The following is a 17497-nucleotide window of genomic DNA, read 5'->3' on the forward strand; positions in this document are numbered from 1 at the left end:
TAACGACATGTACATCTGATGAAGACAGCTTTGACGAATGATGTAATTTTTTTAAAAAAAAAACACAAACAGTAAACAAATTCAAACTTGCACAGACAAATTTGGTCAGAAATTGGTGAAATTCTTGCCAACTGTCGTTCACCAATTCACTCCCATCTCCAGAGTACGTACGTGCCGTGCCGTGCCGTGTCGGTGTTCTTACAAAGCTCAGGTCATGTGCTAAGCACGTGATGTTGTGTCGTCCTCCCAATACCTCAACCATTCCAAACAGGGGCAAAATCTTATCCTCTTCTAGTCCGTCCAAAGACAAGCAAACAAGAGAGCCTGGTGGAGCGGCCAATATGTGGTGGCTATTCAAAAGACACGGCGGCTCCGGCTTCTCGTCGGCCTCCACGGCCGAGCAGGTCACCGCCGGCATCGACGCCTCCGGCCTAACCGCCATTGTAACAGGTTCGGACAGTAGTGTCCTGAATTACTATAACATCTTAATTTCTTATTACATGATCGATGATGCAAATATATATTTATAATATTGTATTCAGGTGCGTCGAGCGGCATCGGTGCCGAGACGGCGCGTGTTCTTGCAATGCGCGGCGCAAGCGTGGTGATGGGCGTTAGGAATGTGGCCGTTGCCGAGGAAGTTAAGAAAGGCATAGTTAAGCAGATCCCGAATGCCAAAGTGGATGCCTTGGAATTAGACCTCAGCTCGCTCCAATCCGTTAGGAAATTCGCGTCCGAATTTGTTTCGTCCGGTCGCCGGCTCAACCTTTTGATGTAAGCTAAATGCATTATTTTTATTTTTAAAAAATAAAAAATAAAAATTGGAGTTTCAGTAACAATGCAGGAATAATGGCGACGCCGTTCCAGCTGTCGAAAGACAACATAGAGTTGCAATTCGCCACGAACCACTTGGGTACGATGTTTTTTTAGAATCGAATAATGCATTAGACAGAAATAAATGGGAATTGTTAGAATTCTTATTAGAGCTAGTTTAGTGTTGATTAACTTTATTCTAAGCATAAAATCTAATTTAACAGTATATTAACCGTATATACAACACGTTTTATATAAATTATCAGCATATGTGTTGTGAGATAATTGTATTATATATAGTTCGTGGACAATATGCCAAATTTAATATTACATTAATGTACATCTTGTATTGTCTTTTTATATGTTATATAATTTACATGATATTAGCATTGTTCTGACTACCCTCTATATATATATAATCTCTATCACCAGGTCATTTTCTTTTAACAAACTTGCTGCTCGACACGATGAAGAAAACATCCCGCGAAACAAAAAGGGAGGGGAGAATCGTAAACGTCTCCTCCGAGGCTCACCGCGTTGCTTACAAAGAAGGGATTCGATTTAACCGACTCAACGACCAAAAAGGGTATATACACATCATTTCCGCGCCATTAGTCAAATCGACATCCATCCCACATCCCTAAATTTCTTGACATGAAGCAGATACAAGAGGTGGGGTGCATACGGGCAGTCGAAACTGGCAAACGTGCTGCACGCTAACGAGCTGTCGAGACGTTTAAAGGTACACACAGACACTATGTTGTTAGGGAATCTTCGACACTTGTAATCGACCAACTCTTGAACAGGAAGACGGCGCAGACATAACTGCAAACTCTCTTCACCCCGGGGTCGTCGCAACCAATCTTTTCCGTCATCTCGGAAGCCTCGGCCCTTTCACAGGTGCCCAGCTACGCTATATTCTCGTCGTCGTCGTCGTCGTCGTCGATGCTTGAAACTTCTTGGCCATTTTCAAAAGCTCCTTAACTACTATTGATGCAGGTTTTGCCAGTAAACTTAGTAGTACACTGCTGATCAAGAATGCTGAACGAGTAAGACCTTATTTGATCACAACAAATCTTTTTGAATGATCGACTTTTTTAAATTATTTTTTTTTTGGTGACGATGAAAAGGGGGCTTCGACAACATGTTATGTGGCACTGCACCCAGATTTAAAAGGGGTTAGTGGTGAGTATTTTTCAGACAACAATATTGCAAGAGCAAGTGACAAGGCTTCAGACAGGGACCTGGCCAAGAAGCTCTGGGATTTTAGCCTGGATTTGACCACAAAAAAATACTAGTACAAATATCTATTTATTTAATTAATATAATATAATAAATTATTTTTCTAATATGATTCTTCTCTGTACATCACCAAAAACTTCCAATTTGAATACACAGACACACTAGTACTGTCTGCCTTGGTGCCAAAAACTGTTTGCTTTTTTTCTTATTCATTAAACTGACTGATTGCTCTGTCATTCCTTCTTCTTCCTCCTCCCCATCTGTTCCAAAAATGTGAATATACATTTTCTTCTGAGGCCAGAGATTTAGCTAATCACTATACATTGCCTCCTCAATGCTAAAAAAAACAACTTTCACTAGCCTGTTAAGTCAGTTAAGATCTCAGAACCATAGTTAATTCATTACCTACCAGCCTCACAGTTCCATTTCCGGGTCGTCTCTCCGTCGCAGCCGGGTTACTGGTTTGTCCGGGTTACTGGTTTGTCGGCCGTCTCAATTTTGGTAGTGCGGCATACGGCAGTCGCCTTGGCAGAGAAGTTCCGGGAACACCATTCCTTGTCTTCACCATTCGGTCTCCATCATATTCTAGAACATCCGGCATAGGATCCCCGACGGGGGAATGGGATCCTCGGAGAAGGTCGGGGTCCCAGTAAGGGGGATTGGGCGGGCGAATTTGTAAATTCCCGAAACCATCGTGCAACGACATGGATTGAAGATGAAATGAAGTAGGAGCGCCGATGCCGTTGGTTAGAGGTGTGGACGAGCCAGATGTTGTCCGGGGGCTTGATATGGGGGAAGGAGTCATTCTCCCACTTACGTTTTGAGGCGATCTTGGATGCAGCAGAGGACTCCCAATTGGGGAAACGGGGCACGATATGTTCCTCGGGATGTAAATGTCACTGGATTGTGGGGAAATTAAGTAAGCCCAACATCACAATAGTTTCATAATAGAGAAAGATATATATATATATATATAGAGAGAGAGAGAGAGAGGAACCTCGGATGAAAATTTGATTGAGACATCCTTGACGAGTGGATCGCAAGTCTCTCCATGTCCGGCTGCTGAAGAGATCTCATGTTACCGATGCCCTACAAACAATGCATAGAAAATTAATAAACTTGATTAACAAAGCTCTATATGCAAAGAGTGATATATGGAATCGTAAAATTATTCCCAGATGTGTCAAATAATTTGCAGCACTTCTATTGAGCAGCTAATATGCAGCAAGAAAATGTTTCAAACTTCTATGTCACAAGTCTATATGAAGAATTCCATGTCAAATGTCAAAAGTAAGAACAAATAAATCAGCACACACTAATGGCTGGAATGGTATCAATATACCATTAGATAAATTCCTAACCATGTGTCACCAGGGGAGCTGAAGACTAATCCTTAAAAACAAAAGGTTAGTATATTAGGGAGCTGAAGACTAATCCTTAAAAACAAAAGGTTAGTATATTATTATTTTCAGATCAGTCCTCTACAAATTAGTCGAGAGTTTAAAACAGCCATGGTATGCACATGAGCCTGGGAAATTTAACTATGTTCAACAAACCTGTCAGATATCTCACCCCCTCGAAGGCTTAAGTATTATATCAAATGCCAACCAGCAAAAAATAGCACATCAATAGAATTCGGTTCATTTCTCCCAAGGAAACAATTTTTTTGCAGGCCATTTGATAGATATGTCACTAAATTTATGTACCTCATTCTTTCACTTTTACAACATGCTCCAAAAAATCTATAGGACTCATTGAGCAAAATAATTGAAAATTTTCACCTTAGGACAACAAACCACATAATTATCCAGAAAAACAAAAACTGTAAGGGATGAACATAGAGTCAAGAGAGCACCAATTTAATAACCCAAGAAAATATATAAGATAGTGGTAAAGTGATACCCTTGGATTCACCGGGTTTACTAGGACAGGATAATCTGAGGAAGCTGGACTAAGTATGTTCTTTTCCAGAGGTGCAGCATTCTTCACAAAAGCGTGCTCCAAAAGCTGAACAGCTGTAGGACGATGCAAGGGATTCCGCTGCAAGCACAGCCTCACAAATTCCTTCCCTTCTTCGGAGAGATAATCTGGAATTGTTGGCATCTCTTTACTATTTCCAATTTTGAACACAGCGGCAACCTGTAGGCCAAAATCAAAATATTATCCACCAACATGGGAAGGGACTGTGAGTAATAAATAGACCTTTAACTGGGAAGAAAAAAAAAACGTATAATACACAAGAAAAGATAAATACAAACCCCTTCGTATTGGCTCCAAGGCGGGCTTGCTGTTGCCATTTCTAGAACAGTGCATCCAAGGCTCCATATATCAACGGCTAAGCTATATCCATTTGAATTCCATATAACCTAGTGTGCAGCAAAGATAATGATATTCTGTGGGTAGGTAGCAGACATAGGGGTCACCGGATTCAAAGAAATAATAAGAACAAGCAACTAACCTCAGGGGCCATCCAGTACGGACTGCCTTTAAATGATAATGGACAATTTTGCGCCGTAATCTGTAAAACCATAGACAATTACTACAAATAAAATTCAAAAGCACGTCGATTTCAACCCTCATTTTCCCCAAAAGTTCTTTATGAATTGATCACTTTTAAAATGAGAATTCACACTAACATGTTTCGCCATCCCAAAATCTGCCAATTTGACGCGACCATTCGGGTCAACAAGTATGTTGGCACCTTTAATATCCCTGCCATATATACAAAGCCATCAGGTGAAAGGTAATAAATGCTTGCGAGCTGATAAATAAACCTCATGTAAATAGTAAAAGCCTTCCTAATAAAGGTAGCAAAATTACCTGTGCACAGTGTGTTTAGCATGTAAATAGGCAAGCCCCGACAAAATCTGTTGAGTGTAACTACGGATGGCTGATTCCCCCAGCTTTCCATAATCTTGAAGAATTTTATGAATCGAACCGCCAGAAACATATTCCAAATAAATATATAATTTATCATCCACCTGATAAGGAAATTTTTGTTTGAATCAACTTAAGCTTGAGAAATTAAGTATTTGCACTCCAGATAAAGTTAGCTGTCAAAAGCATTCAATTAGATATTATGAAACAAATCACTTTACTGCAGTCTTTTTTATATGTATACTTTACACTAGTATCGAGATAAGCACAGCGATGGTCGTAGTAAATCAATTATCAGATATCCAACCAACTGATTGGTATTTAATCCACAATAGTTGGAAATGGACATCTAGAAAGTTTACACTCAATCCTGTCCCAAAAATAGAGAAGAAATAAATGCCAGATGGAACTGACCATTTCCGATCCATAGTACTGCACAATATTAGGATGCCTTAAGCAACTCAAAAGTGCAATCTCCTGTAAAATAGAAAATTATTGATAAGAACTTATATGACAAAACAGCAAAAATGATCATGCACAACAACACTTTGTAGAAATAAAAGCCTGCTCAATCTCATGTAAAATGACTCCATATATCTAATAGCCATGAGACTCACTTGTCCTAATTGCTTGGCACTTTCCTTTGACTTTGCATCATCCGCAAAGAGCGTAACCTCCTTCATCGCACACATTTCGCCAGTTTCACTAATACCAACAGAAAATCACACACAAGAATCAGGAATGATCTTCAAGAACGATCAAGTCAAAAGAGAACCAAAAAAATCATATCACCAGATGAAAAAAGTTGTGCTAATCAGAGTTCTTACCTATTAAAACCGACATAGACATGTCCAAATGTCCCACGACCAAGCAATCTCCCCTTTTTCCATCGTGGGCCAGGACTTACTACATTCTCAGGTCTCCCAGGACTGCGGGGTACAGAGGGAGAAGTCACTGCAGAATTCTGGTGAGAAAAAGATGGGGGGCTGGGAACAGCTATGAGAGGAAGGGGCAGACGGTGACTTTGCTGTTTTGCATCATCGTGCCAATTACTCTGTGACTCAGAGAGCCCCCCTCCAGCTCGAGGATGAAGAGGCGTTACAGCACCACTATGAATTCTGGAACTAGGGCCAGGACTTGTCATTCTTGGACTCGGAATGGGAGAATATTCCGGGCTTCCTCTGCTTGGCTGCCAAAGCAATTGTGCAGCTATATCTCCTACCATTGAATTATGGCCAGATGTCTGACCTGAGCCTGGACTGGAGCATTGCCCAGATCCAAGAACAGGAAAATCGGAATAAATTCTTCCAGCTGTAAATGCAGTATTTGCAACTTGCTCATAGCCACTGGCTCTCATTGGACTTCTAGACGGGCTAGACAATGAGCTATCTGGAGCACTATAAAAGGCACCATGATGTGGAACCTTTAAAATTGGTACTTGATCATTTAAATTCCGTCTTCTAGGAGGTGAAGAGGAGACATTTTTATTCAATGGGAGGTTCGCTCGAACTGGTGGCTCCCTTGCAATTACTGGTGCAACAGGGTGCCGATCCACAACAGGAGAGCTTCAGGAAGAAACAAATAAGATAGTTGAGATATAGTTCATATTAGTAAGAAATATATTAAATATTATTCGTGATTAAATCTAAATAAGAAATGACAATAGAAAATATCAGCTGTACTTATTCACAAAAAACCTCAACTGACCTTGTCGGGCTGCCAGCGGCAGTTCTACAGCCATTATCATAGTCATTAGCAAGAGGACAACGCAAATGTGAGTCAGTTGGATCATCAATCTCCATGGAGCATTCACTACAAATCAAAGCAACAGCAAATTCGCCATCCAAATCAGCATGTTCCAGTTTTTGGCGGATGCAGGAAGGCCTGGGTAGGGGAAGGAATGACGAGGATTTGGAGACCTTTGCTGGATTTGCTTTCGTAGATTCACTTGTTTTGGAGTCCGTACAGCTGACATTAGCAGGGAGCTGGCTAGGCAAAGGAAGTGGTTGAGACCTATCTGCAAAACTTAGGCATCGAACTACATTTTTCGAAGGTGATGGAGTCCTTGTCTCAGTCTCCTTCTCTGTAGCACCATCGCTTGATCTCCTTCTAGAACCTCCAGATTTACCAGAAGATTTACTCTCCGGACTCTTAAACTTCTTATGAAATGTGTCGATGAAACTTTCTTTGGCTGTTTTCTTTTTTGACCCTTTCCCAGATGACTTCCCCCACCATAAGCGCATATTTCTGGGACAGATAATATTCAAACAAAGAGTCTTGATAACACAAGTCAACTGCAAAATAAGTAGAAAGTATTATTTTATATCTTTCTCCTCATCTCCATCACATAAATCTTCAGTACAAAACTCAGAAGCTCTAACCTCAATAAACACAATTTCAGCAACGCTAAACAAGAACCCGAACTTCAGCTGTCTTCACAAAACCTGGAGACATACACCCAAATAATAAATCATCGATCCATTTATGTTATTTAAAACAGCACTTGACATACAGAAATATATACATAAAAAGGCATGTTTCTACAAACGCAATAAAATCCCTTAACCCTACCTACAAACTCTTAGCCTCCTCTATTTCTTCCCCATATGCTGATGCTACTTTTACACAACAACAAGAGGTTTAAAAGATGCTGTTGAACAAGCTACACCAACATTTTCCTTCCCCATCTCAAACTAAGCAAAGCTTCAGAACATTCGCATCGCCAAAACTAGCATAATCATCAACAAAAATATATAAATTGCATAAAAATTCACCCCACAGGCACAAGATAAGCCTAAAAATCCCAATCAATCTTAACATCTCGTACAAAATAAACAAACTAACATCACTGATCGTTGAAGAAACAAACACAGCAATAAATAACACGTAGTCCCTGTTCTTCACTACAGTGCCCCCAGACCACTAATTATCCCCACAGATCTGACCCTGCCTCACCAAATTTCCTAGAATGATCAACCTAAAAAAACCGAAAGCAGTTATAAAAGCCAAAATTCTTCCTCACCTCATCTCATCTCATCTCCCAGAACCCCACGAGCGAAACGACAAGCTATTTATTCTGCAGAATCTACTCAAATTTGGGCGTTAGGTTTTCAACAAAATTTCTGAAGCATTAAAATCTCCACTCCTTCATACCATCCGCCATAATTCAAGCGCTCGTTCGTGTCCCCCAATTCAGATTACCGAAGAAGATCTTCTCTAGAGAAAGGCGTGAGAGAGAGCGAGGGAGCGAACAAGTGTGAAATACGCTGTCCGAGTGAAAGGAATTTAATAATAGTAACAATTATTGTAATTAATATTTGTCATTTAAGGAAAGGACACGAATTTATTATAATTTTGGTGGAATAATTGTAAATGAAATTTAATTTAATTACTTACTGTTTTGTTGAGATATTTTTCCTCTTATTATTTTTAAAATAATAATTTTTAATTTTTCTATCTACAGTGTGGTTGGGCAATATATTTTGAGCATCTAATTGTTTAAATATTAATATAAAATTTTCTAAATAAATAATCTTCAGTAAAAAATTATGAAAATAAAATTAAAAGTATAGGTAATTAAATAAATAATAGAAAACGATAATTTTAAAATATATAAAATAAAATAATAGGGAGTATATAATTTTATTGCTTTTAGTAACGTTGTACTTGCTACTGAAATTAATAATATGTGAAATAATTTATTTTATTTTATTTTTTTGTTGGAAATAGATTTCTAATTATTGCCAATAAATTGGGACTAGATGAAGTAACCTAATTGCTATTTAATTTAAATATCAAGCCGATGCCTATAATGTATCCGTTGTAGTAATTATGGGGCGTCCATTATTTTTATTTATTTTATGTCATTCTTGCAAATAAATATAAAATATATAATATATTTTTCTTATATTCAAAATTGTGTTATAATATGCTCATATTTTATTTTATGTTTTGTAAAGATTGGATTATATATTTAATGCGATTTTATTATATAACATGGTAAATTTTATTTCGATACATACCGACAAAATAATTTATTAATCTCTATACTTAAAACCGTTATTGTTATTGTACTAAACAAAATTTGATTACGATGATCAAGAAACTCATTTCTAAATATGAAAAATTGGCGAAATATGTTCGAGCACGTGTCAACTTCAATTTTCGCTATCATTATTATAATTTTTATTATATGAAAAGTGTATTTAAAATAATAATATAGTAATGAATTATCGAATTGAAGTTATAGGATAATAATTTTTTACAATCTAAATGTTATACGATGTTCATCCAATCCAGCATATATATATTTGGAATCGAAATAATTTTGATTCAAAAAATGGCCATTTTTTTACATTGAATTACCTTAACGATTTGTTATTAAACATAATGAGTGGTTTATTTACTTGGTGGACAGATGAAACTTTATTTTTATTAAGAATTGTATAAATTAAATATACATAATTTAATTTAATTTAAATTACAAACCAATAGAGTGTGCTTGTAACAAAATAAAATAGACATACAAACCACATGACCGTAAGAAAATTGTATGAAAAAATAAATATAACATTAGCATAAACTATTATAAAATACATTTTTAATAAATTTGAGTTATGGCATCTATGTGTATTGTTAGGCTATATTTGGATAAAACTTTTTAAAAAAGAATAAAGTGTTATATTTGATTTACTGTTTTAGGGGGAAAATGTATGTATATCTTATATATATATATATAATACTATTAATTAATAGTATAAAAAAATTAAAAAATATAATGGCAAGCCACCAACGGAATAATTCTAAGCATAAATGGTCATATGGAGCATCACTATTTTAAATTTTAAAATAATAATAATAATTTTAAATTTGAATGATTTAATTTAGAGTAAGTGCATAAAATTGCAGTAATAAATACTCTTTACCACATTATCACAATAATAATTGGGAAAATGTCACATTAATCCACGATTCTACGAATTAGTATAATTCTCATAATTTTATGGATTATTTTTATGATGCATGCAATTGCCTGAACACGAACGCATAAATTTTTTGAATCAATCGGTGGAAGACTTTTGGTAAGTCAACTAATTAATTAATTAATTTACACGCACAAATACTAAATTCAAAGATGAGGTGGCCGGGGCCCCTCTCTGCTTACCAAACGTTTTTGTCATTTACTGGTAGTTTCTATGTATACACTGTGCATATGGTTTTAATTTTAAAATTTATTTAAATATTATTACTTTATGAGAAAAAATAGTATAATGTTTCTATCAATAATATAGAAAGTGATTTGAAATAAAAACAAACAAACAAACAAATTCATTATATTTTAAAATAAAAAATATATATTTTAATTGAAAATAGTAGGATCAAATAAATAATATAAGTGATTTGAATTTTTAAAAAAAAAACAAAAAAGAAAAACTAAACCCATGATATTTGAGTTCTTGTTACAGAAGGCCGAATATGTAAGTCAAAAAAGTTGCATATAGAGTAATTAAATAAAACGAAATTAGGATTTCAATTTGGCTTTGACTTGTTAATAATAGTAACTTGAAGTCAATATTCGATCTTATTTGTAACAGTATAGTCAAATCAGTGGAGATTTGTTACCCACTGGCGAACACATTCATTTCAATTAGCTACTTTAAAACATTACCTACTTCTGTCTAAACGCCAAATCAAAATCAGATTTTCTAAATCCTACTTTATGAGATACCATCTTCGGTCTATCCAGTTCCACCCCATAAAGAATTGTGTTAGTACCGCTGTCACTAACAATTTTTAAGCCCAATTGTACGAATATCTTATACGATTAGCTTATTAAGTAGGCTAGAGCTTCATACAACTTATTGAGCTACACAAATTAAGTTCAGCCACAGACAGTCAGCACTTAAACTTTACCAAAGAGGTTCTGCAGGAGGGTATCCATTGTTGTGCTTCAAGGTGTCTAGGCCGAAAACAACTATACTATCATCAAAGGCAAACTTGATGAAAATTAAACTTGTTCAAGAACATTTCAAACATAACATTTGATACCAGTTAGTGATTTGTTTAGTGACTGTTTATCGACTGCTCGGACAGTTCCGTTGATATTTGCGTTTGCATTTATTGTCGTTGTTTCTAGAATATTTCTTGAATCTCTGTATATTTCGAGGAGTCTTATAATGGTTTTAATACGAGCAATATTTAACTCCATTTTCCTTCTTCAAATAAACGTTGAGTGTGCACACACAGCACTGATGAAGCAATGTATAGAGGATTTGCTAACTTGTTTTATGATCTGCTTCCGTAATATCCAACAAAAATATCTATGAGTACATAGGAAACCTATATGTGGACGAAATGATCATACTAGACTTTTCCTGGTCATAAAGAGATGTATCCTTGAGTAATAGAATAAAACAGCACTTTACATGCAGAAATATATACAAAAAAAAAATTTTTGAAGGCATATTTTTTACCAGCAGTCTCTAATAGAGCCGATACAGAATTTTACACAATAAAAGAGGTTTAAAAGAAGCAGTTCAACAAGCTATTCCATATTTTCCTTCCCCGTCTCAAACTGTGCATAACTTCAGAACATTAACATTGCCAAAAACTAGCCTAAGGCCCTAATCATCAACTTAAATATATAAATTGCATAAAAATTCACCCCACTGCACAAGATAACCCTAAAAATTCCAATAAATCTTCATATCTCATACAAAATAAACAAACTAACATCAATGATCATTGACGAGACAAGCACAGCTATAATTAACACTTAATCCCTGTTCTTTACAACAGTGCCCCCAGACCACTAATTCTCGCCGCAGATATGACCATGCCTCACCATGTTTCCTAAAAACGATCAACCTAAAGAAAACCAAAAGCTGTTATAGAAGCCAGAATTCTTCCTCACCCCATCTCCCCAGGTTCCCACGACGACAGGTTATTCATTCTGCGGAATAAACTCAAAATTTGGGGTGTTAGGTTTTCAACAAAACAGCTATGAATTAAACCCTAATCCTTCGTTCACCATAGTCCATGTTATAAAAGGAAGAAAGGAGAAACACAGCTATTTTGAAATATAGATGAGTGTGCATTAGCCAACACTCAGGTAAAATTATTCCAATCAACAACCAGTAAAATAGGAGAGGCGAGAGAACAACATATCAAGGGTCACTGAAACGCATGAATACACTAAGGAACAGTCCAGCGGTTACACAGAACACAGTACCAAACAAATCAATCAATCTAACAGAAAGTGAAAGAGAGCAGCACAACCATCAATATTCTTCAACACATCGAACCAGGAGTGTAAAACAAGAGGTATCCTCAAGCGCTGTTCACAGATCCTCATGTACTAGTGTAATCGCGATGAAATCAATATGCAGCAGCACAATAACATGACCTGCGTAAAAGATTAGAGGAAGCGGTACAGAAAAGACACGAGGAATCCATGAGGCGGAGATGAACGAGTAGGTGAGAAAAGTGTGATGGGAATCAATCAGACGAGGAACGAGAGAAGTGTGATGGCCCCCGACCAGCTGAGAGAATTACAGCAGAGGACAACCATAGACTTGTGTGGGCTGAAGCCCTTTAACAAATGAATGGGCCTAGGCCCACATAGAGACACAATAAATGGCCCAATTCACTAACTACATAAATATACACGTTATTACTACCATATTCTCCGAGATTTTTACTATTTAAAGAAAAACATATAAAAAATAAAAATAAAAAATTAAAGTAGAAAAAAAAAATCTACAAATGAAATAAATGCTGCAACAGCCAAATAATAATACACAAATAAAATTAACTAATTAACCAAAGTGGCTGTGGTTGTTCATAACTGGAATTATGTTATTTCTCTATGTATATAACAGTTAAGTTGTTCACAGATTATATCATTCCACTCTACACAACACAACACAAGACAGGTCCAAAATACAAGGAAGGATTTATATACATATATCTATTATACTATGCTGTAAGCCTGTGACCCCTGTTATACTTATACTACACTACACTACACGCCTTAGGATTTTGCGAACAAGAAAAATTCGAATGGAAACTTGATCTCTATAACACTATACCTGATGGATCAGATGCGATGCGGTGCTTCTCTACGGATGATTTGATTTCTGAATCCAAAATTGGAATTGGCGCTGCGCCGTTTGTCAGTTTGCTCCCGATCCCAGCATGGGAAAGAAGCTCCAGCTGCTCCGAGGGGATGTTTCCTTTTCTACAACTTCGTCGCTAGTCCACCACTCACAGTCGATGCCAGCTTTTTCCGGGATGTCTCCTTTTGCATTGTTGAAATTGAAATCTTTGCTCGAGCCGAGCGATATTGTTCGGTTCTTCTGAAGGCAGTCCTCTCCATCTCCTTCTCCTTCAGAGGATGCTTCCGTTGTCTTTTTCCCATCAGAAATTTCTCTATGAATATCTGAATTACTCATCGGCGCAGCCTTCTGTTCAGTTGGAGCTCCAGACACAGTATTATTTGAAAGAATCGGTTCCTTCTCCCTCACGATGCAAATCGGGATGTCTTCGCCTAATAGTTCAAAGGAAACTCTACGATCATCATCCATCACTGCATCACTATTCTCGGCTTTATGCTTCGAGTTCGGAAGGTCCACGGCTTTGGAGATTTGTTCTCCTCCATTATTAGGCGTCACAGTTCCAGAACCTAGCCGGGAAATCCCACCATTCGGCGTCAAAGCTCCCGATCCTAGACATGAAACTCCCCCATTCGGTGTTTGAGTTCCCGAGCCTAACCTCGAACAGCCATTCGGGGTTAACGATCCAGACCCGATTCTTGAACCCCACTTATAGCTCGGAAAGTACTCATATCCAAGAAACCTCGGAGCTTCACCCACACGAAACTCCACAACAGGTTGTTTATCCCGGAAGGGGGAAGACGTTCCAGAAGTAGAAACCACTGATCCCGGCGACTTGCTGTGCCCACCCGGGCTTCCCGGGTACTGATACGGTTGAAACTCATACTGCGACAACGAGTACTTCAGATTGCCCCCGTTGTTTCTCCGGTTTCGAGCTAACGATGTTGATAGAAGCTGAGCAAATGGCACATCCGGAGAAGGAGGATTAGTCATCAGCTGCACAGATTCTGGAGGCGGAGTGACGGATGCAGTCGATGGTTCGGTTGTGAAGGTGGAAAATACCGGCGGCGAAACTACTTGCGTCTCATTAGCATAAGGACCGATGGTATAAATCGGCGCAGTCGATCCTGCAGGGCGAGAATCGGCGGAAAGAGCCGTGAGGGAAAGTAAACTGGCAGAAGGTGATCGAGCAGCGGATGGAGGATCTGATTGGATGAGAGATGCCGGAGAAGATGGAGGGGCGATGAATGGCAATACTACGGTCGAAGTGGGGTTTCGGGTATCGAGATTTGGGGCAACCACCACAGGTGCAGCCGGTTCTGAGGCAATTACAGCATGGCCGATCCGTTTACTGTTCTTGTAAGAACCGAAACACCAGTACATGTTCCAACAGCCTCCCCATCTTTTCTTCTGGAGTCAAAACCGAAACAAAAAAGCAAACACAATAAATGATTTCATCGATTTTCCATAATAACAAAAAGACTGCAGAATATCCATATCAAAGCCTGCAACTATTACATATCAACAAAAGACACAACTGTCAAACAGCACGTACGAGCAACGACATATCTAACGGTTAACGACTAACGAACTAAGGGCTAATTCTTCACCAATAGCAACACTAAATTTGGAATACCATTTCTCGCTCTATCCGTGACATGCTACGCCATTTCCTTTACCACAGCTAATCCTCCGACTTATTCTTAAGTATATTCCTTGAGATCATCCTACTTTAGCAGCAAATCTTGTAAACTACACAAAGATTTATCCAATTCTATACACAATCGTCAAATAATGCTATTTATAATACAAGGTCGACATTACAGCTCCACATTGCTAAGAGCTAACAAATCCAATAAAAAAAAACTCCCTAAAAACATCCATAGCTTGCCCTGTAGCTAATGAAATCATCCTAATTTGAGCTAGCTATTGTTGTTTTTGCCTAATCACACACAATTCAGAAATTAGAACACAAAGGCAACACGAAAGCAGAAGAACACTTCAATTTCAAGAGCTATCTAGCTGCACTTAACACTGTTTAATTTGAAGATAGATAAAGTAACTTCACTTTCTATGCTCCCCTTTTCCCGTGAATTCTAATAATTTCCATCCCTTCGCCACACCAGCAACAACAATCAACCCCTCCCACAGCACAGACAAAATTGCATCTCTTCCGATCTAAGAAAATAATTTAAATTACCACCACCAGCGCAGAGATAAGAAACAACATATGACGATCTCACGCAATTCACGAAGAAGGCACCGATAACAGACAGATACGGAAAAAGGTATTATACATACTCTGGCCTGAACTGTAGACGACGGTTGAACCCTGGTTTCCGCTGTAACAATCGCCGTCGCGGCGGCGTTCACGGTGTCGACGCTGTTGGGGATGCCGCTCATCGTGAGTTAGTTCGACAAGTCGGGTCGAAACGTTTATGAGTGACGTCAATCGAAGCGGCGCGGAAGAGAAGTCGCTCGGCAAGATCACATGGCGTACTTGAAGAGCCTTAAACACACAGCACAGCACAGCACAAGCAAACGAACACAAACAAATCAATAAGCGGTGGCTTTATAAACGATCCCAAAAAAATATACTATATTTTAATAATGATAATAATAATAATAATAATAATAATAATAATATTAATACTCCCATCATTTCACATTCGGCATCTTGATTACTGTAGAGACTGAAATTTAAAGTGTCTCATATTGGGTGTCTTTATTATTATAGAGACGAAAATTTAACATAAATATAATTAATAAATAATTAAAAATATATTAGTAAAAATAATTAATCTTATAATATAAATCATTATAGATTAAAATAATTAATTGATTTAATTGAAATTTAAAAAAATAAATTAAAAAATATAAAATGAGATTAAGATACTTAATCATTTAAATAAAAAAGTGATATGACATGTGAAACTGGCATGATAGATGGGACGAAGATATAGAGTGCATTTTTTTTTTAAAGTAAATCAATATATTTATTTAAAAAAAAATTCATATATTACACGTATTTACTATTTTTATACTATGTCCCTCCACAAATTAACGTTGTACTTTTTATATTTAGAATGTCTAACAATTTTTATTTTTTTTAATACATAAAATTTACTTTTTTGTTTTTATTTTATTTACTCTTTTTTTTATATACACAAAATTAAGGGCTAATTTATAATTTTATAATAAAAATTTTGATTGCCTGAAAATATGTATAGGATATTAAAAAATGAACAGGGAGAGTATTATTTATACAATTTTTTATTCTTTATATAAAAAAATATATAATTTTTAAAAATTATTTTACAAGATAAAGATACTCTTAATTAATTAACTAATTCATTTGTTTACTATGGTTTTGATATTTTTTTATTCTCTAAAGTACATAAAATTAAATATTTTTATAAAATTAAGACTTTTTTAGTATTTAAAAATAAATATTTTTATTATAGTATAATCGAATTTTAACTAGGATGATTATTTTTTTTAAATACTTATTTAATATTAAAATATTTTATTTTATTTTTATTTCAATGTCTAAACAAATTTCATCTCATTGATTTACTTGTATACTAATCAAAATATTTTTATTTCATGTCATAATTAATAGTAATTTGTTTGATTGTGCAAAATTTATAAAAATTTATGTGAAATTAAAATTAGCATAAAATTGGTTGGAGGTGTAAGTAAAATTGTTGTGGGTTTGTTTGTTTGATCATCATGAACACAACAGTGGCGTTTCGTTCGTTTCTTGTGAGTAAAGTAATGAATGGTTAATAAAGATGGTTTATTTCCCTCTTTCTTGCAGTTGTTTTGTAATAATGTCCACTGTGGGGTCCAAACAATTAACGATGTAAAGATCGATTACAAAGTGTGGGTTTTATGGGCTTTTTGGAGTTTCGCGAGTGGATCTGGGGAATGCACAGACTAAAAAATCTTGATTCTTGGAAGCTCCAGGATCTCAACTCCAGAACGATCCAAACCGTGCGATTCATCTGGTCTCCAAAAACCGGGATATTGTAAGAAACCCCACCCGTGGCGGATGGACTGTATTTATCACATTCGACACGACTGCTGCCTCCCAGTACAAACTCCCGGAGCTCAACTCCCCAAGAAATCTCAACCGTCAGAATAGCATCTGACGGTCAAAATTTCTCCACGTGCAAACGGTGGTAGGACCGAGGGCAAAATCGACAAATGAAGTCCGCGTGATGAATAATTGCGAATCGATTGAGGGGTTATAAAGGGGAGGATGAAATGATATTTTGTCCGGTGGCGCACGTGCGTGGAAGGTGAAAAGACCGAAATAGCCTTGGGTGAGTCTAGCCCTCGTGCGATGGACAGCGACACTTTCCAAATGGCTCGAAATTTGTTTGGGTTAATATAACAAAATTTGCACGGCCGCCCTTTGTCTTTCCCATTCTCTCATAATTATGATG

The 17497-nt window shown here is 36.8% G+C and overlaps 3 protein-coding genes and 1 long non-coding RNA gene across 7 annotated transcripts; 1 reads left to right on the top strand and 3 right to left on the bottom strand.

The window, feature by feature from the left end:
- Positions 1 to 70: 70 nt before the first annotated feature.
- On the top strand, positions 71 to 2227 carry LOC127245763 (short-chain dehydrogenase TIC 32, chloroplastic-like). The gene is made up of 8 exons (XM_051266791.1): positions 71 to 450; positions 543 to 774; positions 834 to 913; positions 1246 to 1399; positions 1477 to 1555; positions 1620 to 1713; positions 1813 to 1862; positions 1944 to 2227. The coding sequence occupies exons 1-8, from the start codon at positions 231 to 233 to the stop codon at positions 2109 to 2111; spliced, it is 1077 nt and encodes a 358-aa protein (XP_051122748.1). The 5' UTR covers positions 71 to 230; the 3' UTR covers positions 2112 to 2227.
- Positions 1871 to 8199, bottom strand: LOC127245762 (mitogen-activated protein kinase kinase kinase YODA-like). Of its 4 annotated transcripts, none has more exons than XM_051266789.1 (13): positions 7955 to 8199; positions 7314 to 7376; positions 6640 to 7179; positions 5760 to 6497; positions 5550 to 5637; positions 5347 to 5409; positions 4876 to 5036; positions 4692 to 4767; positions 4514 to 4573; positions 4314 to 4421; positions 3958 to 4194; positions 3053 to 3144; positions 1871 to 2954 (listed from the first exon to the last, which is right to left on the bottom strand). In XM_051266789.1, exons 3-13 carry the CDS (start codon positions 7173 to 7175, stop codon positions 2528 to 2530), a joined length of 2586 nt encoding a protein of 861 aa, XP_051122746.1. In that variant the 5' UTR covers positions 7176 to 7179; positions 7314 to 7376; positions 7955 to 8199; the 3' UTR covers positions 1871 to 2527. The 4 variants fall into 4 exon arrangements, with proteins under 4 accessions (XP_051122746.1, XP_051122744.1, XP_051122747.1 ...); XM_051266787.1 differs by having other exon boundaries at positions 6640 to 7226; XM_051266790.1 differs by lacking the exon at positions 7955 to 8199 and adding an exon at positions 7504 to 7645.
- A 3363-nt stretch (positions 8200 to 11562) lies between these two features.
- Positions 11563 to 12546, bottom strand: LOC127245883 (uncharacterized). The gene is made up of 2 exons (XR_007837518.1): positions 12211 to 12546; positions 11563 to 11884 (listed from the first exon to the last, which is right to left on the bottom strand). It is a non-coding gene; the product is annotated as an uncharacterized LOC127245883 (long non-coding RNA).
- Positions 12547 to 12752: 206 nt separating this feature from the next.
- On the bottom strand, positions 12753 to 15589 carry LOC127245940 (putative GPI-anchored protein pfl2). The gene is made up of 2 exons (XM_051267105.1): positions 15348 to 15589; positions 12753 to 14456 (listed from the first exon to the last, which is right to left on the bottom strand). Exons 1-2 carry the CDS (start codon positions 15447 to 15449, stop codon positions 13107 to 13109), a joined length of 1452 nt encoding a protein of 483 aa, XP_051123062.1. The 5' UTR covers positions 15450 to 15589; the 3' UTR covers positions 12753 to 13106.
- Between the last annotated feature and the right edge of the window lie 1908 nt (positions 15590 to 17497).

Source organism: Andrographis paniculata, unplaced genomic scaffold (assembly GCF_009805555.1).
Source record: "Andrographis paniculata isolate CXL003 unplaced genomic scaffold, ASM980555v1 Contig25END, whole genome shotgun sequence".
NCBI lineage: Eukaryota > Viridiplantae > Streptophyta > Magnoliopsida > Lamiales > Acanthaceae > Andrographis > Andrographis paniculata.

Coding starts and splice junctions, on each gene's coding strand:
- LOC127245762 (XM_051266789.1), bottom strand. CDS start 7,175: ATGCGCTTATGGTGGGGGAAGTCATCTGGGAAAGGGTCAAAAAAGAAA. Junction 3,145..3,957: donor TAAACCCGGTGAATCCAAGG/GTATCACTTTAC, acceptor CATTGTTTGTAG/GGCATCGGTAACATGAGATC. Junction 2,955..3,052: donor CAATCAAATTTTCATCCGAG/GTTCCTCTCTCT, acceptor CCCACAATCCAG/TGACATTTACATCCCGAGGA.
- LOC127245940 (XM_051267105.1), bottom strand. CDS start 15,449: ATGAGCGGCATCCCCAACAGCGTCGACACCGTGAACGCCGCCGCGACG. Junction 14,457..15,347: donor CGTCTACAGTTCAGGCCAGA/GTATGTATAATA, acceptor TTTTGACTCCAG/AAGAAAAGATGGGGAGGCTG.
- LOC127245763 (XM_051266791.1), top strand. CDS start 231: ATGTTGTGTCGTCCTCCCAATACCTCAACCATTCCAAACAGGGGCAAA. Junction 914..1,245: donor ATTCGCCACGAACCACTTGG/GTACGATGTTTT, acceptor CTCTATCACCAG/GTCATTTTCTTTTAACAAAC. Junction 1,556..1,619: donor AGCTGTCGAGACGTTTAAAG/GTACACACAGAC, acceptor ACTCTTGAACAG/GAAGACGGCGCAGACATAAC.